Source organism: Heptranchias perlo, chromosome 18, assembly GCF_035084215.1.
Source record: "Heptranchias perlo isolate sHepPer1 chromosome 18, sHepPer1.hap1, whole genome shotgun sequence".
NCBI classification, from domain to species: domain Eukaryota; kingdom Metazoa; phylum Chordata; class Chondrichthyes; order Hexanchiformes; family Hexanchidae; genus Heptranchias; species Heptranchias perlo.
Window position 1 is genome coordinate 43,333,625 of NC_090342.1, and position 27,304 is coordinate 43,360,928.

Here is a 27,304-nt window from a genome sequence, read left to right on the forward strand (position 1 = left end):
TATAAACACTGCACCACACTCCAGCTGTCTAATTGATTCCACTACATCATCATAACAAATGGTTGGATGTGATTTTCTGGGTGCACAAACAGCATGTTTTCTTCACCACTCTTATTCAACGCGTATTTCATCTAAAAATTTCAATCTGTATAGCTCTCAGACGTGGAAACTCATTATTCTGCCTACACTTACTGTGGGAAGAGAAAGGACCAGCCAGGGAAAAATCCAGGATCTCGTGTAAACCACAACAATGCCATAACGCAAAAGATAGTGAGGGTAACAATCTCCTGATATCTGAAACATACAAAAGAAATCTTTGGTTTATATTTGTTTCTCTTTGGTCACTACTGATATAAGCAGAAGTTATTGTTTTCTATGACATTAAAATGTAGCAGAACATTCAAGGTAGCTCACAAGGTGGGAGGAATAGAATACCAAGCAGAATTGTGAGATGTGGAGGAAGTGGCCAGAAGTATGGTCAAAGAGGTAGATTTTAAGATGGGAAGAGATGTAGAGGGGTTTAGGATGAGGTACAAGACAAACACTGGGAATTTCCTTGGGGGTTCCAGCGATTGGCCACCATAACTTCCTGCCCCCCCCCCCATACCCCCCATGTGCCTCCCTCAATCCTTCTGCTGCTAAAAAAAACCTTCACCCAAAAATTTGTCACTTACAGACTGGACTAATTCCCTTGGCCGGTCTCCCATCCTTCACCCTTGGTAACCTTCAACTCACCCAGAACTCTGTTGCCCATATCCTATATCAAGTTCCCCTCACCCATCTTCCCTGTCCTCACTGACCTACATTGTCTCTTGGTCCCCTAACATTTCAAATTCAAAATTCTTATCCTTGTGTTTAAATCCCTCTATGGTTTTGCTCCCCATACCTCTATAACCTTCTCCACTGTTACATTCCCGACTCCAAACTCTCCATTCCTCTGAGTTTACGAATTGAACTGTAAGCTTATCACACCAGTTGAAAACAAAATATTCTCCGTCTGCCACACTTGTGATGATTTTATCTTTTTCTTATCTCTTCAATTCCACCATTTTAGAATGTTGGGACTGTTGTTGAAACCCATGCAGGATATCATCACTGGCAGTAACAAAAAATGATAGATGAAGATCACTAATGATGCTGCACCAGCCATACAAAACAAGCCTGCACAAACCTTTCTTCAACTTCATTTTGACCTCAGGTTTTTCCATCGTTATATCCCAACACAAGACACTTAATATGATAAAAATGTCTTTCCACTCAGAGATCATTCAACCTGGCCATTGATTTCTCTTTTGACAGCCATCAATTGAACTCTATGTTTATTTAATAGGAGGTGCACTTGATCACTGAGGACAGTGTATTCATTTTCCACCCCATCTTAACATAGATTGCCTACTTGTTATGAATCATCTCACGTAGCAACCCTGCTCCCACTGCTGCCAATAAGTTTTAATGACAGCCACAAATTCAATTCTCAGTTCTGCCTATGACTAACTATAGTGTTGAGTTGAGAAGCAGGAACTCTACCATCTGCACTAACAGTTCTCATGTACGATTGTTACTCACAGCCTTCCCAATATAACTCCTTTTTCATATTTCACCTCAAACATTAATTTTTACCTTACCGTACAATTTGTACTACACCTCAAATAACTTCAAACGTGCAATACATCGAAAAGAGAAGCTAGCTGATAGACACTGGAGGCATAGGCTTTGTCTACTATGGCAACCCAATTAAATATCGATCATCTGTTCTGTTTCCACAAATGAGAATGCTTAGAAAAGTCAATCGTTTCATCATATTGGACAAGTTTCTGAGCATTATTTCTCTCTAAAGTTTAATTTGGGGGTGGGGGGGGGGGGGGGAGGGGGGAGGAAGATTCTCACTAGCACGGAAATAGACTGGTAACCAACAAAATCAGCATTGTGGACCAATGCGCATCATTGCTATTTTCAGTGGTTCTGCGCGATGTGGCATCTCACTAGTCACAGGTCTTTAACATCTAGAAGGACTTTGAGCTTTTATCCTGCCTTCACAAGAGCATTTTCCATCAGGTTAAGCAAAAATGCAACTAAAAACAGCTGGGGGAACATTACAATGAACAGAGAGCATGGATCCTATAGAAACCATATAGCCTAGCTCTGCAAATTAAAACAGTGCTTGCAGTAATACCCAAAATGGCTGCACTCTGAAAGTTTGGATTATTCCTACCACTCCAGACCCTGACCCTTAGAATTCAGTTGCACAGGAAGGATACAGGGCCGAAGCATTATATTAGTGTACTGACTACATGGAGGCAATTTCAACCTAACATGCCCATTGGGAAACTGATAGGATCAGGTGGAATGCCAATTTTACACCCGGCCCGATTTGACTCTCTACTGACTTCAGTGGAAAGTAAAATCGGGCAGGATGTAAAACCAGCATTGCATCCGATCCCATCAGTTTCCCGACGGGCAGGTTAAATTAAATTTGCCTCCCCTGTCAGAGTCAAGCAAAGCAAATCCAAGGCAAAGCATTGGTGTTAATCTGGGCCTGCATTTAGAAAGCACTGATACTGGTATGAAAACCCTGGTTACAACTTTTTCTATGTGGGAGAGAAAAAAGTTTCCAGAAAAACCATTTTGGCTTCACAAATATTTTGAAAATAGCATTCTTTGTCAAAATAAATTGTGTTTTACACAGTCATCGTGTGTCTCAAGCAGTACTTGCATCTTAAATAAATTTTAAAGTAATTCTTTTGACATCAAAATGTCGATACAAAATGCGGCCAGTCATAAACTAGTTTAACATGTTAAATGATATCATAGAGTCATAGAGAGTCATAGAGTCACACAGTACGGATAGAGGCCCTTCGGCCCATCGTGTCCGCGCCGGCCATCAAGCCCTGTCTACTCTAATCCCATATTCCAGCATTTGGTCCGTAGCCTTGTATGCTATGACATTTCAAGTGCTCATCCAAATGCTTCTTGAATGTTGTGAGGGTTCCTGCCTCCACAACCCTTTCAGGCAGTGAGTTCCAGACTCCAACCACCCTCTGGGTGAAAAAGTTCTTTCTCAAATCCCCTCTAAACCTCCCGCCTTTTACCTTGAATCTATGTCCCCTTGTTATAGAACCCTCAACGAAGGGAAAAAGCTCCTTAGTATCCATCCTATCTGTGCCCCTCATAATTTTGTACACCTCATTCATGTCCCCCCTCAGCCTCCTCTGCTCCAAGGAAAACAAACCCAATCTTCCCAGTCTCTCTTCATAGCTGAAGCACTCCAGCCCTGGTAATATCCTGGTGAATCTCCTCTGCACCCTCTCCAAAGCGATCACATCCTTCCTGTAGTGTGGCGACCAGAACTGCACACAGTACTCCAGCTGTGGCCTAACCAGTGTTTTATACAGCTCCATCATAACCTCCTTGCTCTTATATTCTATGCCTCGGCTAATAAAGGCAAGTATCCCATATGCCTTCTTTACCACCTTATCTACCTGTTCCGCCGCCTTCAGGGATCTGTGAACTTGCACACCAAGATCCTCTGACCCTCTGTCTTGCCTAGGGTCCTCCCATTCATTGTGTATTCCCTTGCCTTGTTAGTCCCGCCAAAGTGCATCACCTCGCACTTTTCCGGGTTAAATTCCATTTGCCACTGTTCCGCCCATCTGACCAACCCATCTATATCGTCCTGCAGACTGAGGCTATCCTCCTCGCTATTTACCACCCGAACCAATTTTTGTATCATCAGCAAACTTACTGATCATACCTTTTACATTCATATCCAAGTCATTAATGTAGACCACAAACAGCAAGGGACCCAGCACCGATCCCTGTGGTACCCCACTGGCCACAGGCTTCCAGTCACAAAAACAACCTTCGACCATCACCCTCTGCCTTCTGCCACTAAGCCAGTTTTGTATCCAAAGTGCCAAGGCACCCTGGATTCCATGGGCTCGTACCTTAAAAGCTTCAGATAAGAATGAGAATGCATTTGATCACTAAAATAAAAAAATACCCTGAAATTACACTTTGGGATAATAGCACACAAACACACTGTCCGAAAATCTTTTATCCATTATTGAGTGGGGACGTTAATCTGTTTAATTACGTGGGTTATTGGCTCCACTAGATTAGCAGACAAATGAATTTCAGACGAATGAGTTAAGCATTTGTATGCTTTTATCTCACAGCATAATTTCAAGAACATGATTTACTTTATCAGTAGTTAAAATGAATTATTATAATAGCTTTCTTACTCCATGGGTCCAAGCTTCCTGTACTCCTCTTCAATCACTTTTATTGATGCTTTTTCTCTGCTGTTCTTTTCTTTGCCAAATTTAAATGTGTCTGAAAAGCTGTGATATTTTAGAGAACAGTTAGATTGTTTAATACTGTAAGTTAGTAGTGTAAAAATAAGCTGACAAGCTTCTGTTGGCAATATTAATGAACAAAGCTTGAACAGACTCATAAGATATTTTTCTCTGTCCTCGATCTTAACAGAGGCAGTAACTCATTTAAAATAAATAGGCTGGTGCCTAAATTAAAATAGCAGATAAAGAAATGTTATATAAATGCCTTAAGCATTCATCTGCTAATATCACCATCAGTAATTTGTAGGATTAAAAATTTTTGCAATGAGGTGAACAGTGTGGGAGAGATCAGGCATGAGTGGGATATAGTTTCATAATAGCACCAGGTCTGCGATCAGGTAGCATATGGTTCAATAGTGTGCATAAATTGCAGGGAAAGGTTTGTTCATATCAGGATATGATGACAACAGATTTGTAGAATTAGTGAGTTTGGTTGGATTTGAGAGTAGAAACAGAACTCAAATTCAAATGTAAAGAAGAGCAAAGAAAAGGGGGAAGGCAGATGTTCTCTCTTGAACTAAACAAATGAGAGAGTAGGGTTGAAAATGGGGTAAATCAGGTGTTAAGGAGCTTTTGAGCACCCACCCCTATTTATCCCTTTCCTGGTGTCTACTCTGTAAAGCATTTTGAGGCATCTCTCTGCACATTGTTATAAACTGGATGTGGAGACGCCGGTGATGGACTGGGGTGGACAAATGTAAGGAATCTTACAACACCAGGTTATAGTCCAACAATTTTATTTTAAAATCACAAGCTTTCAGAGATTATCCCCTTCGTCAGGTGAATGACAACGTCACCTGACGAAGGGGATAATCTCCAAAAGCTTGTGATTTTAAAATAAAATTGTTGGACAAAAACCTGGTGTTGTAAGATTCCTTACATTTATAAACTGGATAACCAGGTGGTGAAAGATGGAAGCCTAGTCTTCAGTTGCTTCCAAACCTTTATTCATAGAGCTCCACATTACACCCACCCCACCTTAGATCAGCTCCCTTATAAATGGATAGAGAGTTCCCAATTGATACGCACCACCTGAATACAATTAACACCAATTGATATAAATCGCATGGATACAATTAACAGACTTGAAGTGCTACAGAAATGCAAGTTGCCTTGGTTGAGTGAATGATTGACTCAATGGTCAGAGGTTAAAGGTAATGTTAGGTGTGAAAAGCTTAGACTGCATTTACAAATGAAACCCAAGTTAGTGAAGGTTGGTTCTTGGTGTGTAATCCAAAAAATGAGTACATGACACCACAAAACAGAAAGAATGATAGGGTAATAAACAGAAGTAGTTGGATGTTCCAATATTCTCTGCTTAAAAAGTTCATTGCAACATTAAATGATGTAATATATGCAGTAGGGGCATGGTCTTCTGAGATTGGTGTTAAAGTATATTGATGAGTTCTTTATGTTCTCCTCCTTCTTCATCAAGTTTGCAAACTGGTGAATCCTCATAAGAAAACTCATGCTATTCTATGGGCGGGGGCTGAAAGTGTGCAGGTGACCAGAGAGTTCTTCACTCTGGCAGTTCAAAATGAAGCTCTGTAGCTTCCCAAAGTAAAAATAAGATTACCAAATGATGAGGCAAATCTGAGATACGGACAAAAGTTGTCCAGGCAACTTCCATCGGATAGATCTGCTCCTGAGATGGTTATGTCTCTTTTTTCTGCTTGTAAGTTACATCGAAGGGCATAATGTCTAGTGGGGCAGAAATGACAGGAATTCCGACACCTTATCCATCTCATTTGCACGTGTGCGCTGGTGAAGGGGCAGGTGGAAGAAATGGCTCCGTCCACCCAGACTAGAAATTGACTCACAATGAAAATGGGGCATAAGCTTTGTGGAAATGTATCCCACCCTAAAACCCAACCCTCAGAATTGAGACGTGTCCACATTATGCCCCTATCTTGCCAACAACATTGCGGATTTTCCTCTCCTTGATGCTCATATACAGTATGTTCCTGCAGGCATACCAACTAGTCTAAAATGTACTGCTTCATTAAGCTACTTATAACTTGTTTGAGATTGCATAGATATCAGAAAGAATGCAAAATGTTTTAATCAGAGATAGAAATAATTTGGGTTGTAAATATAACAAAATATATATTTCATGGAAAAAAAAGCATTCATTTTGTGCCATAATTATTCAGTTAACAATTCTTGGTATGTGTGGATAGAAAATTAATTTTTCCCAATTCAATTGACACAAGTATTTATTACACAGATATTCACTTCAGTGGAACTGACTGTAAATTTAGAACAGTTTACTTACTTGAAGCCAAAGTAAATCACATGCAGCCAGACCCAGGATAAAAGCAGAATGATCACAGTCATAGGGAACACCAGCACGAACCAAGACCCAAAGTTTATACAGTGGCAATTGGGGTAGCGCCTGAGAGAGAAATTACATTATTAGGACGTGAAAACAACCAACTGCTATTCAGTCAGAATGAAAGTGTGCTTAACGCAACTGACTCATTTGGTTCAGGTATTTCTAGTGGAATTCTGCTTATTAAACGTAACTTTCTCTTAACATCCTGACCAGATTGGAGTACCAAGGATGATGAAAGAAAGCAATTCAGCCATGAAAATATTATTAATAATGAGATCTTGCTCAGCCTTCTCAGCAAGTATTGTCACCCAAGTGCATGGGGCTGCCTGACCCTCAATGCATGTAGTTGCATTACCATGGAATTTGGAACGTGCCATGACCCATGAAGGGTGTAACTTTTGTACAATTCAATTAAAATATCTATGGATATATATTTTAAGACATTTATTCATAACAGTCCTTGCATGACTTAAACTATTGTTTAGTTATGATTCTGAGGCAAAAAAAGATTCTATTTGTACCAACCAGTCATCCTTTTCAACAGGAAATGTTAAAAATAAAGGAAATTAATTTGGACAAAAGCCACAAAACAAAATAAAATTGGACAGGCTCAAAGTTGTGCCTTGATTTCATAACCCACAGTTATCCAAGGCTTGAGTAGGTTCTATAGGTCCTGCCAATTATGGAACACAGAAAAGAAGAACTCATTTGGTACATTTGCTATCCTTTTGTCATTTGATATCTTGCCACTTTTGGGATCTTTCATTAGCCCTATGATTTCCTTCTATACCTGCTAGCTGTGAAATATTTATACAAATGCTTAATATTTCTTTTATTATTCCCTTTTATCCTTACCTCATTTTCTATTTTAGTTCTTTGGATGAGTTTCTTAACCTATTCTACCTTGTTTTTATATTCGCCTCAGTCCACCATAGTAACTGTAGCTTTCTACTTTGGGAAAAATCTATTTTTTGCCCTTATTCTCTGCAATACTTCCATTGTAGCCCACTTAGGTCTTTTCCCTCTTAATATTCTTCCTTAGAGGTTTATATCTACTCTACACACTGTGTAGTTTTTCTAAACATAATCCAATTTTCTCCCATGCTTTTTCCCTGTAATAGTGCTGTCCAGTCCAATTTCCTTAGCTCGTTCCTGATCCCCTCAAAATCTGTCTTTCTATTGCCCTTATTCTCTTTTCCATCATAAGCCAAACCTCCTGCTGCATTTGCCTACATAGCAACAACATGGCTTTAAAAAGTAATTCATTAGTTGTGAAGCGCTTTGGGACCTTCTAAGGATATGAAAGGTGTTATAAAAATGCAAGTTCTGTTTTTTTTCCCCACTACCGTTTTACATCCTATGTGTCAACATTCAATTTTTGATTTATGCCACGTAAGTTCCAGCACATCCTTTGTGATTTAGACCATTTCTATTTTTGGAAGAGTTTCACATGCTTTTACACCTGTACTCAATTTTGCAGCAGTGAAGAGGTACATAGCAGCACTGACTGAACCAGGCGTGCAAATGCCATTGTTAGCATGTATCGATAGAACCTGAGTACTACTGAGACACATATTGAATCCTGATTAGAAACATTGCCACCTAATGTCATATTCAAGTAATGGTTCTCAGTTATTCATAGAAACATAGAAAATAGGAGCAAGAGTAGGCCATTCAGCCCTTTGGGCCTGATCCGCCATTCAAAATGATCATGGCTGATCATCTAACTCAGTACCCTGTTCCCGCTTTTTCCCCATATCCCTTGATCCCTTTAGCTTTAAGAAATATATCTATCTCCTTCTTGAATACATCTAATGACTTGGCCTCCACTGCCTTCTGTGGTAGAGAATTCCACAGGTTCACCTCTGAGTGAAGAAATTTCTCCTCATCTCCGTTCTAAATGGCATACCCCGTATCCTGAGACTGTGACCCCTGGTTCTGGACTCCCCAGCTATCGGGAAAATCCTTCCTGCATCTAGTCTGTCTAGTCCTGTTAGAATTTTATATGTTTCGATGAGATCACCTCTCATTCTTCTAAACTCTAGTGAATATAGGCCCAGTCAACCCAATCTCTCCTCATACATCAGTCCTGCCATCCCAGGAATCAGTCTGGTAAACCTTCGTTGCACTCCCTCCATGGCAAGGACATCCTTCCTCAGATAAGGAGACCAAAACTGCACACATTACTCCAGATGTGGTCTCACCAAGGCCCTGTGTAACTGTTATCAGCATTATCATGGTGTAAACTTTCAAGCAGAGTACATCTGTGTTTATCAGAGGAATTGGAACACTTCCATTTTTTGAACCCAGGGTAACTATTGAGTCAGGTACATTATAGGTTAGATATGGAGAAAGCTTTATTCAACATTACTCCATACTACTTGTTAATTGTATGATTTGTATCCATTGGGCCTAATTGTATTCAGGTGGTGGGTATCGATGGGGGACTCTCTTGGATCCTTTTTGTAAGAGAGCTTAGCTAGGGTGGGTGCAAGAGGAAACTGTGAATAAAGGCTTGGAAGCAACTAAAGACCAGGCTCTAGTATTCTTTCCTTCACCATATGGTTATCCAGTTTTAACACTACTTAACCCAAACCCTACTCCAGTTCTATATAAATGCAATTTCCATCTTCTTTCCTTTCTATGACTTTTCCATCATCCTTTGGATCTCTCCGAATAACAGCGCCAGATATGTGAAAATTAGTGACTTTTTTCTGTGGATTCACACTCACTTTGATTGAGATTGTACCAAATTCATTTCACTTAGGACCTTTATAGCCAGCAAAGAGAAAACAAGCAGTCATCAAATTAGTCGGGGTAGAATGCTCCTCCATATCCTGGAGTTAAAGGACAGGGATCTAACTGACCGTGCCACCCAGTTCCCTCACAAAGTAAGGTATAGTATCTGAGCTCTTGATCAGAAATTACCATGGTTGCAAACACAAGACGGGGAGAACTAACACTTCCATTCACCAGCCACATTTGTGGTGTGTTTTATTGGCTAAATTCCATCTATCATGCAATTATATCAACTGTTGACACTGGATATCACAAAGGAAGGAAATGTGACCACAATAAGGAAGGAAACAGCACTGGCTGGGAGAGTTCAATTAAAATTATACAGAAACACTGTGATTTACTCACGTGTTGAACTGCTCAGCAAAAATGAGGTTAGTAGAAGTGCCAGTAATAGTAGTTAGTCCTCCAATAGTAGCAGAATAAGCAATGCACAGACACATTCCTTTACATAAATTGTGATCTTTCTCATTTCTGTATTTGCTCACAGCTTCTTCTTTTGATGCCTATCAGAAACAGCAGATAATTGATAGTAAAGATTATAACGTATGTTACACAGTCTGTGTTTCTTGGATATGTATTGCTTTGCTAACACAGCAGTCCACACTTCCAAAATGTAAATATTTTGCCATTTATGGATGGCAGTGATAATGATGTTCAGTCAAATACAGGGTGTGTTTTTGATTAAGACTTCCCGATAATATTTGGTTAAAACCTAAAAATTGGCAATGGCAAAGGAATTATTGCTTTCTAATGTGCCCTCACTGGTATATGACAAAGACTGAAATTCATGACAGCCCTAGGCCACTGGATGAGAAACCAAAAAATATCAAACGGTGAGTAGTCAAATTAAACCTATTGTCTCCACTTCAAAAAGTAGTTCAACTGCCCCATCCTGGTTAACATAAAAAGTGCCTCACACTGCTTTTACATTGGCCTTAGAGAGATATTTGTACTGCTGATAAAAGCCAGGTCTTCCCAATGGCTGGTCTTAGCAAATTACCAAGGGGTCACCACCAGGTACATGAGTCTTATGCATTAGGAACCATTGGCACAAGCACCTCTCTAAGGTCAATGTAAAGGCAGCTTTTAAACATAAGGTAAGGAATTGTTCTCTGCCATGTGAAATCTAGTTCTCTGTAACAGCTAATAGATTTCTGTGTCTGAAGTTTTATTTATAAGAATTTTATGGTTTGAACTCAGACAAGAATGTGATTTCCATAAAGTAGCTGCTCTGTGTGAATGCACGTATGGTGGATTCTGATTGCAGAAAAAGACGTCCCCATTGTATCACTGATGGATAATATCTTTGTAAGATGTCTTGGTTCCTACATCGATAAAATTGCTTTCTTCCTCAAGGAATTAGGGGAATAAATGTCAGGACTTTTCTGTGGTTCCTTACTGCGTATTTGATTTCTGAAGGCTTTTCAACTTAAAGAACTCAACAAGTATCCGACCTATGCATTTCAGGTGAAACGCCATAATTTACTGATATCGTATTTGTTCAAATTCCACAATATTACTTAATTCCAAAAGACTAAGGAGGAACGGAAGCTTCAATTGGCTCGCATGGATAATCTATGCACTCATTTTAAAATTCCACGTACTTTTTAGGATATATTTAATATCTATGTTTCTATATAATATTTAGGTGTTTAATAAAAGGTTTTGTTACTTTAGCATGTAGAAATCTGGCTTCTTTTGGCATCTGATAAACTGAAGATGCCACGGCAATCCCATATAAATTCTATTATACAATTTACCACAATCAGGCTTAAATTGTAGGCGTAGGCTACGTTATATCTGCAAGGGTAGAGAGCAGAAGATGCAGATTTGAGATCGTAAGGGACGTGATCTGTTTACAGAAACTGTTGTCAGGCTATTTGAATGAAGAAATATGGTTTAAAAACTCTAATTGTGACAGCGGCATACTCAGTATGAGTGACATTTCTCAGCTACATGCTGCTTCTTGGCAACATCATCAGAAAGCACGACAACAGATTCCACATGCACACTGATACCAGGTTCTACCTCACCACCACCTCTCGACCCTCCACTGCCTCTGATTTGTCACGCTGCTTGTCCGACATCTCCCTCCCTGGCCACTGTCTCAAGCTGAACCAGACTCTTCACAACCTCAGCGTCCTATTTGACGCTGAGCTGAGCTTCCAACCCCACATCCTCTCCATCACCAAGACCTCCTAATTCCACCGACGGAACATCGCTCATCTCTGCTCCTCTCCTGCTGTGGAATATAAACAATATAAACATTCATGCTTTTGTTACCTCTACACTTGACTAATCAAATGCTTTACTGGCCAGCCTCCCATCTTCTACCCTCCATTAACTTAAGCTTATCCAAAAATCTGCTGCTCGTATCCTAACTCGCACCAAGTCCCATTCACCCATCATCCCTGCGCTTGCTGAACTACATTTAGAATTCTCATCCTCACGTTCAAATCCCTCCATAGCCTCACCCCTCCCTACAACCTCCTCCAGCCCTACAACCCTCTGAGAACTCTGCGTCCCTCCAACTCTGGCCTCTTTTGCATCTCCCACTTCCTTCACCCCACCATTGGCGACCATGCCAGCCGCCTAGGCTCTAGGCTCTGGAATTCCTTACCTAAAAGTCTCCGCCTCTCTCCCTCCCTCTCCTCCTTTATGACGCTGCTTGAAAACTACCTTTTAGGAGGGATCTGGTAAGGATAACATAAGTCTAAAGATAAAAGAAATAGGAAATGAGACTAGAGGTCAGACCAAGATAAGGAATAAAGGTTAAAGAAACGGTCAGGCAAGAAATACAGTTATAGAACAGAAGTACAAAATGACTGTTAAAAATAAAGTAAGGGGAACTATTATTAAAAACAAATTACATTAACTGTACAGCAATGTGCATAGCATTCGAAACAAAAAGGGGGAACTGGAGGAATAATTTTTAGCGAAGAGCCAGATGTAGTAGGGCTAACTGAAACATGTCTACATAAGAAACAGGACTGTCAGTTAAAAATTGCAGGATATAACGTATTTAGAAAGGGTAGGGAAGGAAGAAGTGGGGGGGTGGGGGTTGGAGGGTAGTTGTACTAATTAGGGACACAAAGGCAATAGAAAAAAAAGAGACATTAAGATAGAAACAGAATCCATATAGATTGAGACAAAGGATGAGAAGGGATCGATCAGGTTAATAGGTATATTCTACAGACCACCTAATAGTGGAAGGGAAGTGGAGGATGAAATATGTGGGTTAATCTATGAAATGAGTAAAAAACATTAAATAATAATCATAGGAGATTTCAATTATCCCCAAATAAACTGGCAAGAGGTAGGGAAAGGAGAAAAGAGAATGGAGTTTTTACAGTGTGCACATGATTCCTTTCTTACCCATATGTGAGAAGCCCAACAAGAGAGGAGTCACTGCTGGATCTAGTAATAGGGAATAAGCAGATAAGAGAAGCAAGCATAGGAGAACATCTAGGCAATAGCGATCATAACATAATAAGGTTTAAAATAAGGATTGAGAAAGACATAAATAAGACAAAGACCAAAGTAGTAGATTGGAAAAAAGCTAATTTCGAGTGGGTGAGAGTGGAATTTGACAGACAAAGAGATAGAACAGCAATGGGAAATATTTAAAATGATGACCAATGGAGTTCAGGAGAAATGTATTACTCTAAAAAGCAAGAATAAGCTAGCCAACAATGAACCACCATGGATGAATAAAGAGATAAGGGCAAAATTGAAACTAAAGAAAAAAACATACACTAAGGGCTCAATTTTACCACCCGCTATCGGGTGCGTTTCCTGTGGGGGGGCTCCGAAAATCAGATAATCCCGGCGCGGGACCGGAGCCCGCCCCGAACCCGCGCACTTCCAGGTTGCCCGCTGATGCGCCGGCGTACGCGCGCAGCCCCCGCTGGTGGGAATCCCGCAGGCAATTAAAGCCAGCGGGATGCCACTTGACAGTATTTAGTTAGGTATTTCAGGTCATTAACTGACCAGATTAAGGGACTATGTGGGATTTTAGAACAAAATGGGACTGTTTCCCACACTGGGGGAAACACTCCCAGGTCAAATGGACATGTTGCAGCTGTCAGCCTGTGGCAGCTGCAGAGGTCCATTTGACAGGTGGGGGGGGGGAGGGGGGAGACCCTCACCCATTGCCGGAGGCCACTCCGTCACTTGGGACAAAGTTTGGCCTCCACCACCCTCCTCCTGACGGTCAAAGTCACCAACCTGCACACTTACCCCGGGGTCCGGAGACATGTACCTACCTTGCGGACCCCCTCAGATGTACATCTTGCGGATGGGGGCCGCCGTAGCTGCAGTCATGACCTCCTCGGAGGGCAAACAGCATCACCAGCCTCACCGTCCACCTCTGACACGTGGAGCTCCACAACACAGTGCTGTGACACATCCACACATACCGCAGAGTGAGATGCGTCGCAGAGGGCACTACCCTCGCCACAGGGTCCACAGACCGAGGCTCAGCCTCCTGGACCTCTCTGAGCAGCAGTGCACACGGAGGCTCAGAGTCACTCGACATGTAGCCGTGGACATCTGCAGCCTCCTTCATGCCGAGCTGCTCCTGGCTGGCCCGAGCACCATCTTCTTACCTGTCGCTGTCAAAGTCACCACTGCCCTCCACAACTTCTCCTCCGCATCCTTCCAGGGTGCAACCGGGGACATCGCCGATGTCTCTCAGTCGTCTGCGCAGAAGAGCCCTGCAAATACACCTACACCCACTCTGCAGTGACACAATGGGTGGCATCAGTGGTGGGTCCTCATAGTGATCCTCAGGAGCGGGCATTATTGCACAAACCGGACAGGATTCGCGAGGACATGGCAGTAGTGGTGCCAATATAATGTGTGATGTGAGTTGTTCTGAAATGCAATATAAGTAACACCCATGACAAGCCCTCAAACACCCTTGTGCATCCCCTTCATGCTCACGACACGTTTGCCTTACGCTGCATACTGCACATATGTGATGCATGCCCTGTGGCTGCAGCACAGGTTGTGGCAGGTTGAGTGAGGCTGGCCGTGAGAGAGATGCACGAGAGGGTATATATGGGATAGAGCCATGAGATTGTATGAGGATTGGGTTGCGTGGTAGTGGCGGGATGAGTACTGGCGAGGTGAGTCGGTGCAGGTAAGATGGGGATGAGGTTTGAGTGGGTATGAGGGGTGATGTGACAGAGTAGTGTTGGCAGTGCCGAAGGAGATGTGGGGTGGGGGCAGTGCTGTGGCAGACAGAGTGTAGGGGAAAGACTACGTGTAATCACTGTGGCTGACCTACTGAGGTCATTGGAGCGCCTCCTGCACTGTGTGCAGGTGGTCGATATGTTGGTGGCGCAGGTGACCCCCTCTGCCACCTCGAGCCAGGCCTTCGTGGTGGCAGAGGCAGGCCGCTTCCTCCCACCCGCCGGGGGGAAGATCTCTGTCCTCCCCATCCTCCTCACCCCATGTATTGATACCTGGGGTGAGGCATCATTAAACTGGGAGCAGCCTTCCCCCTGGGCTGCTCCATGCAGTCATCTTTGCTATTTGTTGCAGCATCTGTCAGTGGAGGACTGCCCCTTTAAATAGAGCGCCTCCAGCTGACAGATCTTACTGCGCATGCGCAGCCCGCCCGACGCGCAGATCAGCAGTGGGGAACCCGGAGGAGCAGGTAAGTGGCTCCAATTAGTGGTTTGCCTGCTACGATCGCGCGGGAAACTGACTAATTTCACTGGGCGCGTTACCCACGCGCCCGATAGCACACCCGCCGAGAACCCGCAGCCCTGCTAACATCGGGCCCTAAGTACATGAACAATAAAGGAAAGGATGACAAAAGGGAATACAAAGAAGTTAGGTAAGAAGTCAAAAAACAATTAGGAAAGCAAAGAGGAACTATGAAATTAAATAATCAAGGAATATAAAAATAGTAAAGTATTCTACAGACACATAAATAACAAGAAAAATCAGCATTGGGATCGGGTCACTAAGGGATGCACATGATGAACTCACAGGTAATGACAGCAAAATGTTGAGAAATATTGAATAGTTACTTTGCCTCAGTATTTACCAGGGAGACTAACAAGGTGACCATGGCATTAGAAGAAGAGATCAAAAAAGTTATTAAAACATTTAAGATACAAAGCCGGGGGGTGGGGGGTGGTGGGGGAAAGAGAAGATAATTGAGAAACTTATCAAACTTAGAGAGGATAAAACCTCTGGTCCGAATGGATTGCATCCACGAATATTAAGTTAGGGAAGAGATAGCAGAGGCACTATTACATATATATAAAAATTCATTGGAAAAGGTAATAGTGCCAGAGGACTGGCAGACAGCTATGGTTATTCCCACATTAAAAAGGGAGATGGAACAAGTCCGGAGATCTATAGACCAATTAGTCGGTGGTAGGAAAGATAATGGAATCTTTACTCAAAGATGTAATAGAACAATATCTAGAAAATGAAAATATAAGAATAATCAACACGGATTTCAAAAGGGAAGGTCATGCTTGACCAACCTTGTTGAATTCTTTGAAGAAGTAACAGAAAGAGTAGTCAAGGCCAATGCAGTAGATGTAATTTGGATTTTCAAAAGGCCTTTGATAAGATATTGCTTAGTAGACTCATGATTAAGGTCAGAGCATGTGGAATCAGGGGACATATTGCAGAATGGGTAGCAAGCTGGCTACAAAACAGAAAAGAGAGTAGGGATTAAGGTTAGGTACTCAGACTAGCAATAAGTGGGAAGTGGTGTTCCACAAGGATCGATGCTGGGACCACTGTTGTTCACCATTTACATTAACGATTTGGATTTGGGAATTGGAAGTACAATTTCAAAATTTGCGGATGACACCAAATTGGGGGGAATATAGTTAATACAAAAGGAGGGCTGCAAAATGCAAGAAGATATTAATAAACTTGCAGAATGGGTCTGTAATTGGCAAATGAATTTCAATATAGATAAGTGCGAGGTGGTGCATTTTGGTAGGAAGAATAACGAGGCCACACACTGCTTGGATAATAAGAGTCTAAATGAGATACAGTAGCAAAGGGATCTGGGGTACAGATACACAAATCACTAAAAGTAGCAATGTAGGTTAATAAAGCTATAAAAATGACAAATCAATCACTAGGGTTCATTTCTATAGGGATAGAACTGAAAAGCAGAGAAGTTATGTTAAACTTGTATAGAACCTTGGTTAGACCACATTTGGATTACTGTGCACAGTTCTGGTCTCCATACTATAGAAAGGATGTAGAGGCACTGGAGAGGGTGCAAAGATGATTCACAAGGATGATACCTGAACTGAGAGGATATACTTATCAGGAAAGGCTGAACAGGCTGGGGCTTTTCTTTAGAAAAAAAGAGAAGGCTGAGGGGTGACCTGATAGGGGTCTTTAAGATAATGAAAGGGTTTGATAGGGCAGACATTGGGAAAATATTTCCACTTGTGGGAGAGTCCAAAACTTGAGCGGTTAAATTCGATAACCCCCGAATGGGGGCATGGGGGTCGTGGTGCGGATTGCGCCCGGATGTTGAGGTGCAGGCAGCACGCGAGATTCATGCAGCCTGGTCATTTACTTGATATCTGTGAGCAGCCAGGCCTAGCTGCATTGTTGCATGCCAGCAGGGGCCCCTGATATCGCACGAGTGGCTAGCATCACGTAAAGGCAGCCTGCACCTCTTATTTGCAAAATATAAGATATGGGTCCGCACGGACTCTGAATGGAGATCAGACATTGCACACATAAAACACAGATGCAGGTCTCATCCCTATGTTTACAAACTGTTGAGTTATGTTAAAAAATTGAATAAAGGTTACGCACTACTAAATCCCACATCCTCCAATCTGCACGCCAGACCTCACCAATCTGCCGATCTGAGTTTGTACCAGGCCTGCGAGACAGCATGCACCAAGGTTCTCTGATGATGTACTAGAGGCCTTGGTGCAAGAGGTGATTAGAAGCAGGGGCATCCTATATCCGCAGGGAGGGCAAGATGCCCTCCAGACATATGGTCAAGAGGCAGTGGGAGGCAGTAGGGGACGAAGTCAATGCCAGGCGCAGAGCACCACGAACATGGATGCAGTGCAGGAAGAAATTCAATGCTTTGACGTGAGTGGTCAAGGTGAGTGAGGTCAACTGTCAAGTGGCATCTCCTACCAATTGCACCACTAGCCGCATCCACTGCTCCACGCACTACACCCCCATCACCCACATACCAACAAACTCTTTCCATCAGTACTCAACTCTTCCAATCAGATGCTTCATTTCACCCTCACACATTACCACTGTTGCAAGCCACATACCCACAACTCACACACGGGTCACACACACACACACACACACACACTGGCCACGACAGACATATCACCCAAACATCCTGCAGGACACTCATCAACAAACGTCCCGTTTTCTTGCGGGAAAAGGTGGCGAAAAACAAGAGGAAGCAAGTGGCAGTCGTTCTGTGATTTATGAACCTGCTGTCCTCTCTCAACAGGACAGCTTTCCTGTCCCACTCCTGCCATTCTGCCAGTGCCCTTGCTGTTGCCTGTCAGCGAGCCAGCCCACTCCCTGTAGAGTGTTGAAACTTTATTATAGGAACAGGAGTAAGCCATTTAGCCCCTTGAGCCTATTCCGCCATTCAATGAGATCATGGCTGATCTGTGACCTAACTCCATACACCCGGCTTAGCCCCATTGGTTAACAAAAATGTATCAATCTCACACTTAAAATTAACAATTGAGCTAGCATCAACTGCCGTTTGCAGAAGAGCGTTCCAAACTTCTACCACCCTTTGGGTGTAGAAGTGTTCCCTAACTTCACTCCTGCAAGTCCTGGCTCTAATTTTTAGGCTATGTCCCCAAGTCCAGTATTTAAGTATAGGAGACCTCCAAAAACAGGTACAAATGGATCAGCAGCCAGAAGCAATAATCCAGCAACTAACCTGTAAATCCTGCATGATCCCTTCAAATAGGGTTGTTGGGGGGCGGGGTGGGGGGGGGGGGGAGGGGTCCACCATGCTGTTTAAGATCTGTTCAGCTGTGCTGGAGTGTTGAGTTCCAAAATCGTATCTGTCCCTTTAAATCAGCATTTCACACTGATCTACCGCAGATTCTCAATACTTTAAATGCTGCTGGTATACGTTATCTGAGCGTGTGCAAACGCCTTTATCAAGATGGTGTCCAGCGCACATCACGCTAAAAGCTAAATGGCCCAATTTATAGCCCTAGAGGTCAGAAATATAAAATAGTCGCTAAGAAATCCAATAGAGAATTCAGGGGAAACATCTTTACCCAGAGAGTGGTAAGGACACGCTACCACAAGTAGATGATGAGGCAAATAGCATAGATAGATTTAAGGGGAAAGCTAGATAAGCACATGGGGAAGAAAGGAATAGAAGGATATGCTGATAGGGTCAGATGAAGTGGGGTGGGAGGAGGCGGCCTGTGTGGAGCATCAATGCCAGAATTGACCAGTTGAGCCGAATGGCCTGTTTCTGGCTGTAGACTTGATGTAACTCTTTGACCAAGCTTTTGGTCACCTGTCCTAATGTTTCCTTCTTTGGCTCAGTGTCAATTTTTGTCTGATTACATCCTGTGAAGCACTTAGAGATGTTTTACTACATCAAAGGCATTATCTAAATGATGTGGAGATGCCGGTGATGGACTGGGGTGGACAACTGTAAGGACTTGCACAACACCAGGTTATAGTCCAACAGTTTTATTTTAAATCACAAGCTTTCGGAGCTTTCCTCCTTCGTCAGGTGGTGAAGGAGGAAAGCTCCGAAAGCTTGAGATTTAAAATAAAACTGTTGGACTATAACCTGGTGTTGTGCAAGTCCTTACAACTATCTAAATGCACAGCGTTGTTGTTGAAATTGCTGCACTGATAGTACAGAGGAATGAGAAGGCTTCAGGCTTTCAGCCTAGTAGACATCATTACTTTTCTGACCACTGGTATTGCTCTCATCCTGATAAAATGCCCTGAAGTATAAATGGGACTCTTTTACCAGCAGAGCAATAAACATTAAAAACTGTTTTTGAAAGCAGTTTGGTACAATAATTGGGATGAAGGAAGTTAATTTGTACCCTTGTATATAGTTCCGCTTACTTTCCTGTTACTGTCTTTAACTGGCGATAAGCATGCTGAACACGTTCAATAGCTCAGTGGTTAAATGCATTGCTTCCTCCAGCATATTACTGGGAAACAGAGACCAGGGAGGTCCCAGATTGACCACTGGTCTGTATTGAGTTAACTAATCTCACCTAGTGCAGTGGTCAGGAGATTGTAATTGGGATCAGCATTCTGCACCAGGCAGAGAGGGAAAAAAAAAATCCAACAGTGTTTCCACCCCTGATTAATACTGGAAAGTACATATATGTGGACTTCAGGTGAGGATTGGATTGGATTCAGCGATGATACATCGTCTGTGGTTGAATAGCTTGCCACAATTCACCCTCCAGGCTCACATATGAAGAACAGTTGTTCAAGAACAAGTGAAAAGGAAAAGCGTAGAGCAGCACAAAGACACTACAGATAAAGTGAAAACTAGAAGGTGTAAGGCGATTAACCCAGCATCAAAGCTGAAGGTCAGGCTAGGGTGTGTGGCCCAACTAAGAGTTCTATAAACAAATGCATCGAGTATAAGGAATAAATTAAATGAACTACAGGTTCAAATTCAAATTGGAGGGTATGACATGATAGCTATTAAGGAGACATGGCTGCAGGATGGTCAGGATTGGGAACGAAATATACCGGGTTATAAGGTCTACAGGAGAGACAGGGAAAATGGAAGAGGGGGAGGAGTAGCCTTAATGATTAGAGATGAAATCACTTCAATGATAAAGGAGGATATAACGAGAGGTAAGCAGCCAACAGAGACCTTATGGGTTGAATTGAGAAATAGGAAAGGATCTAAGACTATAGTGGGAGTTGTATACAGGACCCCTGGCAGCAGCTCTGAAGTGCTAGATTGTATAAATGCAGAGATTAGACAAGCGTGTAAGAAAGGCATAGTGGTCTTAATGGGGGACTTTAACCTTCACATAGATTGGGAAAAGCAGACTAGCAACTATCAAAAAGGTAGTGAATTTCTTGAGTGCGTTCGGGATAGTTTTCTACAGCAGTATGTCCTAGAGGCAACAAGGGAGCAAGCCGTACTAGATTTAGTAATGAGTAATGAAACCGATTTAGTTAACAGCTTAACTGTACGCGAACATCTATCCAATAGCAATCATAACATGATCGAGTTCAATGTAGTGTTTGAAAGGGAAAAAGGTGAGTCAGCTGCTAAGATTCTAGACTTGGGTAAGGCCGACTTCAATGGGATGAGACTGAGACTGTCCACAGTAAACTGGGCAAATCTGTTAATGGGTAAAATGACTGATGATCAGTGGGAAATGTTTAAAGAAACATTTAACGTGATACAGAATCAGTTTATACCCCTGAGGGGCAAGAACTCTACTTGCCAAAAAAAACAGCCATGGACAACTAAAGAGGTAAGGGACAGTATAAGACATAAGGAAAGGGCATACATAAAGGCAAAAAATGGCACAGATTCTGGCGAATGGGAAAGATACAAAGATCAACAAAGGGTCACAAAACAGATGGTAAGAGCTACAAAAAGAGAGTATGAAAAGAAACTTGCAAGGGATATCATAACCAATACGAAGAACTTTTATAGTTACATTAGGAAAAAGAGGGTGGTCAAGAGCAATGTTGGCCCCTTAGAAACTGAAAGTGGGGATATTGTCATTGACAATGGGGAAATGGCGGACATGTTGAACAATTACTTTGCGTCAGTATTTACAGTAGAAAAAGAGGATAGCATGCCGGAAATCCCAAGAAAACTAATATTGAATCGGGGACAGGGACTCGATAAAATTAACATAAGTAAAACAACAGTAATGAAGAAAATAATAGCACTAAAGAGTGACAAATCCCCAGGACCAGATGGTTTCCATCCCAGGATTTTAAAGGAAGTAGGTGAGCAGATTGCAGATGCCCTAACTATAATCTTTCAAAGTTCTCCAGATTCAGGAACTGTCCCTCTAGATTGGAAAATTGCACATGTCACTCCGCTTTTAAGAAAGGAGAGAGAGGGAAACCAGGGAATTATGGTCCAGTTAGCCTAACATCTGTTGTGGGGAAAATGCTGGAGTCTATAATTAAGGATAGGGTGACTGAACAGCTCGAGTAAAGCAAACCCAATCAGAGCTGGAGTTGGAAATATCTCAAAAATATAATCAAATTGGGTTGAAAAAAAAGAGAAAGCTGAGGGGTGATCTAATAGAGGTCGTTAAAAATTATGATGGGGTTTGATAAAGTAGACATGGAGAAGATATTTCCACTTGTGGGGGAGACCAAAACTTAGGGGACATAAATATAAGATAGTCACCAATATTTTCAATAGGGAATTCAGGAGAAACTTCTTTACCCCAATGAGTGGTAAGAATGTGGAACTCGCTACCACAAGGAATGGTTGAGGTGAATAGCATAGAGGGGAAGCTGGATAAGCACATGAAGGAGAAAGGAATATAAGGGTATTCTGATAGGGTTAGATAAAGAGAGGTGGGAGGATGCTCGTGTGGAGCATAAATGCCGCCATAGACACTTGGTTCGAATGGCCTGTTTCTTTGCTGCAGACTCTATGTAACTACTCCTGGTTTTATGTGCAGCATTATAGGGCATGTAAGGCCAATTTTCTAATGTTTTTCATCAGTTACAATGTTCTTCTTGCAGGAACATTATCAAAATCTTTCTAGGTCCATCTAAAATGAGTGAATCTGTTAAGTCACTTTGTGGCCTTTCAGAGCTCCTTGTATTTGAAAGAAGTGTGTCATATTGGTTTCTGCTTCCAGTTGACCTTGCTGTACTTTGTTTGTGTTAAGCATTTTGGGATGTCCCGAGTCCCAGTTTTACAGCCAATGAAGTGCTTTTGAAGTGTAGTCACTGTTGTAATGTAGGGAAACACGGCAGCGAATTTGAGCATGGTAAAGTTCCACAAACAGCATTGAGAGACGTTACCAGATAATCTGTTTTTAGTGATATTGGTTGAGGGATAATACTGGCCAGGACAGTGGAAAAACTCCCCTGCTCTTTGAATACTAACATGGGATCTTTTCTATCCACCTGAGAGGACGGACGGGGCCTCGGTTTAACCTTTCATCCAAGAGACGGCACCTCCAATAGTTCAGTACTGCGCTGGAGTGTTAGCCTGGATTATGAGTTCAAGTTTCTGGAGTGGGGCTTGAACGCACGACCTTATGACTCAGAGGCAAGAGTGCTACCACTGAGCGAAAGCTTTCAACTGTAAGTTGCAGCATGAGTGTGTCGTCTGCTGGAGTATGGGTATGCATAAAATGCATTGAAAGAGCTGTAAGGTTGTGTGAGGGCTTTGCATAGGTCAGCATGAAAACACAGAACAGGAGGATGGTACTGCTGTTTTGATAGATTCCTTAAGTATGCCTTCTACTTTTGCCTCTGTTTCCAGGTAATACAGGTATTGCTTTGAGCCTGGTCATCACCTTCTGCCAGGCATCATGTGCCATTGTTGTCTGGGGAGAGTGCTGGCGAGTACAAAACAGGACAACCTTCCTTGCACTAACCTTATGAAACAGCACCTCTACTTTGCCAGGCATCAAACAGGGGTCTAGTGCTGCATCGCTCCATCACATGTTGCAGACTTTTATGCTCCCACAAAATCAGGTCTGCCATAGATACCTTCTTGGGTTCAGTGGTAGCGGTTGTTCCTTTAATGTGCTGTGCATCTTACTTTTGTGGGAGTTGACTTGTGCTACCCTGTATCTACTTGCATAATAGAATCCAATAACCTTTGGACTGAATACTCATGTCGTTTGCATGTGTACTTCTTAAATCTCTCCAAAAGCAGATCGAGTGCACAGTTAGTGAGATAAGACTATATTTGAATTATTAAGCAGCTATATTTTCCATGAGGTGAACATGCAGAGCAACAATTATGATCTGATTCACTTATTTCCATCAATACAACTTGTTTTCACTCAACATAAAAATAGTACATACATTATGCTAACCCACTTCATTGGGTCGTCTTGCTTGACTTAAAGTTATTTTTTTTAACTCCTCCCTCCTGTATTTGATCTTTCTAGCAACCCTTTGCTGCCTGACTGCTTCTAGGTTCCACAGCTTTTTTTTAAAGCCGGTTTGCTTTTAATCAAACTGACTACCTAACCTCTTGCCTGCCTTGGCAATGGCTCATGCGGAGTTCAAATGATTAGGGTAAATGCAACAGCAAAGAGTGGGAATGACCACCAGAATGTCAAACTATCTTCCATTGTCTCCAGCATACTGGTCCTGTCTGACACCTAATTTCCACCCGCAAGCCCTGCTTTTCTATGAATTTAACCCTTTAAGAACTTAGTTTAGTTCAAAGTAACATTTTTAACACATATTATATCATGCAGTTCTGGGCACCGCACCTTCGGAAGGACATATTGGCCTTGGAGGGAGTGCAGCGTAGGTTTACTAGAATGATACCCGGACTTCAAGGATTAAGTTACGAGGAGAGATTGCACAAATTGGGGTTGTATTCTCTAGGGTTTCGAAGGTTAAGGGGTGATCTGATCGAAGTTTATAAGATATTAAGGGGAACAGATAGGGTGGATAGAGAGAAACTATTTCCGCTGGTTGGGAATTTTAGGAGTAGGGGGCAGAGTCTAAAAATTCGACCCAGACCTTTCAGGAGCGAGATTAGAAAACATTTCTACACACAAAGGGTGGTAGAAGTTTGGAACTCTCTTCCGCAGACGGCAATTGATACTAGCTCAATTGCTAAATTTAAATCTGAGATAGATAGCTTTTTGGCAACCAAAGGTATTAAGGGATATGGGCCAAAGGCAGGTATCACAGATCACAGATCAGCCATGATCTTATCAAATGGCGGAGCAGGCACGAGGGGCTGAATGGCCTACTCCTATTCCTATGTTCCTATGTTCCTAATAGCTATTTGAACAAGGTACTGAAGACAACTATACCCATTGAACCCATGTACCAGCTTGAGTCAGCAGCTTCAGGAGAGGAGGGAATGCTTGGTTGCACAAGCAATCTGATGCTGGGAAAAAATTAAACCAACAAGATTACAACTGAACACCATAAAATGTAATTCTGCAACAAGGTGGTTATCTTTAGGATTGAACGTGATTGTAGTTAAAGTTAAATAACATTTTAATAATAAAGGGATTTACCTCATCAGGTTCTATCTTGTATGCATGAAAGTCCCCATCACTGTAATAGCTGGATGAAAAGAAATAGAAATGAGGCATCTGATGCAAACATGACTTTTTAGCAGATTATCTGGGATAGTGTGGTCGGTCGTTCAAGTGGCTGAGTGTTTTGACTCCAAATCAGCAGGTGTTAACTTTAAGTCTTGAAGCTGAATTTCAGCAGCAGTATGTGTGAGAAAACAGAACCATCATGAATGTATGACAACCACAGCACATCACCTGAGTTGGCTGACTGGAAAACTCATAGGCAACAATAATTGAGAGTGAATTTATGCCTTGCCCCACGAGTGGAATATTAATGAAATACCATGGATTTTCGTAATCCATGTTTTCTCAGATAAAACAAATTGAATAACGGTATACCAAAAGTATGGAAGGGGATGATGGAAACAAAGAATTTATTAAACCATAACTTATGCAAATAACTTCACATCTTACAGAATTTGTAGCTCAAGAGCGGGTTGACCTGACAACTGTCAATAAATGTGAGTGACTTACGATCAGTACTGTAAGTGAGATATGAATAGTATCGCATGCTCTCTATAATGTAATCTGTTTATAACCACACATTTAAGATGTAAGCAAAACTTTAAGCACTGGATGTAAATATCAATCACGAGCTGGATAGGTTTTATTTTCATAGCTGTATTTTAAGAAATTATGTAGTAATTTTGACTTTAGTTGGTTGTAAAGGAAAGGTTCAAACATTTAATGCTAGTTATTAAAAGTAGACATTTGAAAAGATTCAATTTCTGGTGCAGCTTTCTAAATATGTATTCACATTGGGCCTCATTATCTATGTCTGGCACATATGTCATTTATGTGATACAATCAAATGGGAATTACACTTGGATACACAAACACAACTCTTAGCATCACCTGTGGGCACTACTAATTCCAGTTTTGTTATGATTTTAAAATGATTATTGGGCATCTCCAATGCTACCTCAATGAGGACCAGACCTAGGAAGGCAGGATGCAAAGAAACCTAAGTGTCCAATTCTCCCAAAACATTACAAAATATTTTTGCATTTGCTATGACTAAAAACAGAATTTTCTTTTCCAGAGTCAGGATGCTATTTGCTTTCGATTTATTCTTAAAATTAAGTTCTGCTTCTGCAGAAATAAGACATTCTTTTAGTCTTTCTCCAATGCTACTTTGGCTACCAAAAGGCAAAGAAATTTAAATCTAGGGTATTCAATGTTGAGTGGCAGGTCTCATTCCCCTAAACCATCACCACAATCACTGTATTTGCACTGATGCTTGGCACAAATTTCTTCTGCCCAAAAATGTCCTCCTCTTTCAGTAAGAAAACTTTGGGCTTTCTGTTACATATTGACAAAAATGACTTGAACATATTGCTGACATCCAAGTTTAAATTCTAGACCAAGACTGGTACAATGCAACTTCAAATGTTAGTTATCTATCGATAGAACTGTACCACTGCACTCGGCCATCAGAGCCTTGACCTGTTTGAACAGGCAAATTCTGAAAAAGCTCAGGAGGCCTGAACTGGATGGAAACAACACAGAGGCTGGTCCCTACGGCCTGTGTAATAATCCAACTGAAGAAATATGCAAAATCCCTGAATGGTTTAGCAACTGAAGTTTACTCATTCAAAATTCTAACTTACAAAAAGACTATCTGGTCCTCAAAGTATCGTGGTAACATTAGCTGTGATGTGGGGCTACCTTATAAAGCTCGAATATAAATAAGGAAGCCCCACTCGATCACACCCAGGTGGGAAAGGATAAATATGTGAGCTAATAAGACAGTCTCAGTTGCAGAGAGATACGTTACCCATCCCTCTCTTTGGTTTCCTGTTTCATCGCCTCATTTTCCTTTGTCTTTATTATGTCCTGTTTGTTCAGCTCAAATCCGATTTCTTCTTCTGCTTCCAGCTTCTTCATTTCGGGTTCTTTTTCTTTGATTTAAAAGAGTGCACAAATAAAACCAGATAGCTGAAGAAAAAATGTTGCTGTTTCTATATAAAACTGAATTCGGCCTTCCATACATTACCATTCAATTCTAAGGCTTGGTTAGTGACTCCATTCATAGCATTCTGAGTGATATCAATCTCTGCTTCTGCATTCATAATCTGTTGAAGAATGGCCTCGACGATTGGCATTACCATAGCTGCAGTGGAGGTGTTACTGAGCCACATAGAGAGGAAAACACAGCTGAGCATAAAACCCATCATTAACCTGTTAAACACAGAACATAGTGATCCACTACCAGAAAGGCTCTCCAGAAAACTTCACCTGGCAGTAATAGTGTCAGTCACTTTGTTTCTGTAAAACAAAAAAGACTGATGGCAAAAAGGGTGCATTTTGCATCTGGGAAAATGTTATGTTTCCCTACTTAGACTTAGATGAGGGGACAGAGTGTAATGTATCCAAGTTTGCTGATGAAACAAAGCTAGGTGGGAAAGTAAGCTGTGAGGAGGATGCAAAGAGGCTGCAAAGGGATATAGGCAAATTAAGTAAGTGGGCAAGAAGGTGGCAGATGGAGTATAATGTGCGGAAATGTAAGGTTATTCACTTTGGTAGGAAGTATAGAA

The 27,304-nt window shown here is 41.8% G+C and overlaps 1 protein-coding gene across 3 annotated transcripts in view; it reads right to left on the reverse strand.

Moving 5' to 3' along the window:
* The window catches only part of slc13a1 (solute carrier family 13 member 1), a 72,136-nt gene that overhangs the window by 21,595 nt on the left and 23,237 nt on the right, over nucleotides 1–27,304 (reverse strand). Inside the window, exons 4-10 of one of the 3 annotated variants that reach the window (XM_067999806.1) lie at nucleotides 26,764–26,897; nucleotides 26,545–26,668; nucleotides 24,705–24,753; nucleotides 9,835–9,992; nucleotides 6,631–6,750; nucleotides 4,242–4,340; nucleotides 193–294 (exon numbers count right to left, since the gene is read on the reverse strand). In XM_067999806.1, coding sequence (XP_067855907.1) covers nucleotides 193–294; nucleotides 4,242–4,340; nucleotides 6,631–6,750; nucleotides 9,835–9,992; nucleotides 24,705–24,753; nucleotides 26,545–26,668; nucleotides 26,764–26,897 — 786 coding nt within the window. Of the gene's footprint in view, nucleotides 1–192; nucleotides 295–4,241; nucleotides 4,341–6,630; nucleotides 6,751–9,834; nucleotides 9,993–24,704; nucleotides 24,754–26,544; nucleotides 26,669–26,763; nucleotides 26,949–27,304 lie in introns of all 3 variants that reach the window. The other 2 variants (XM_067999804.1, XM_067999807.1) reach the window with 2 other exon arrangements.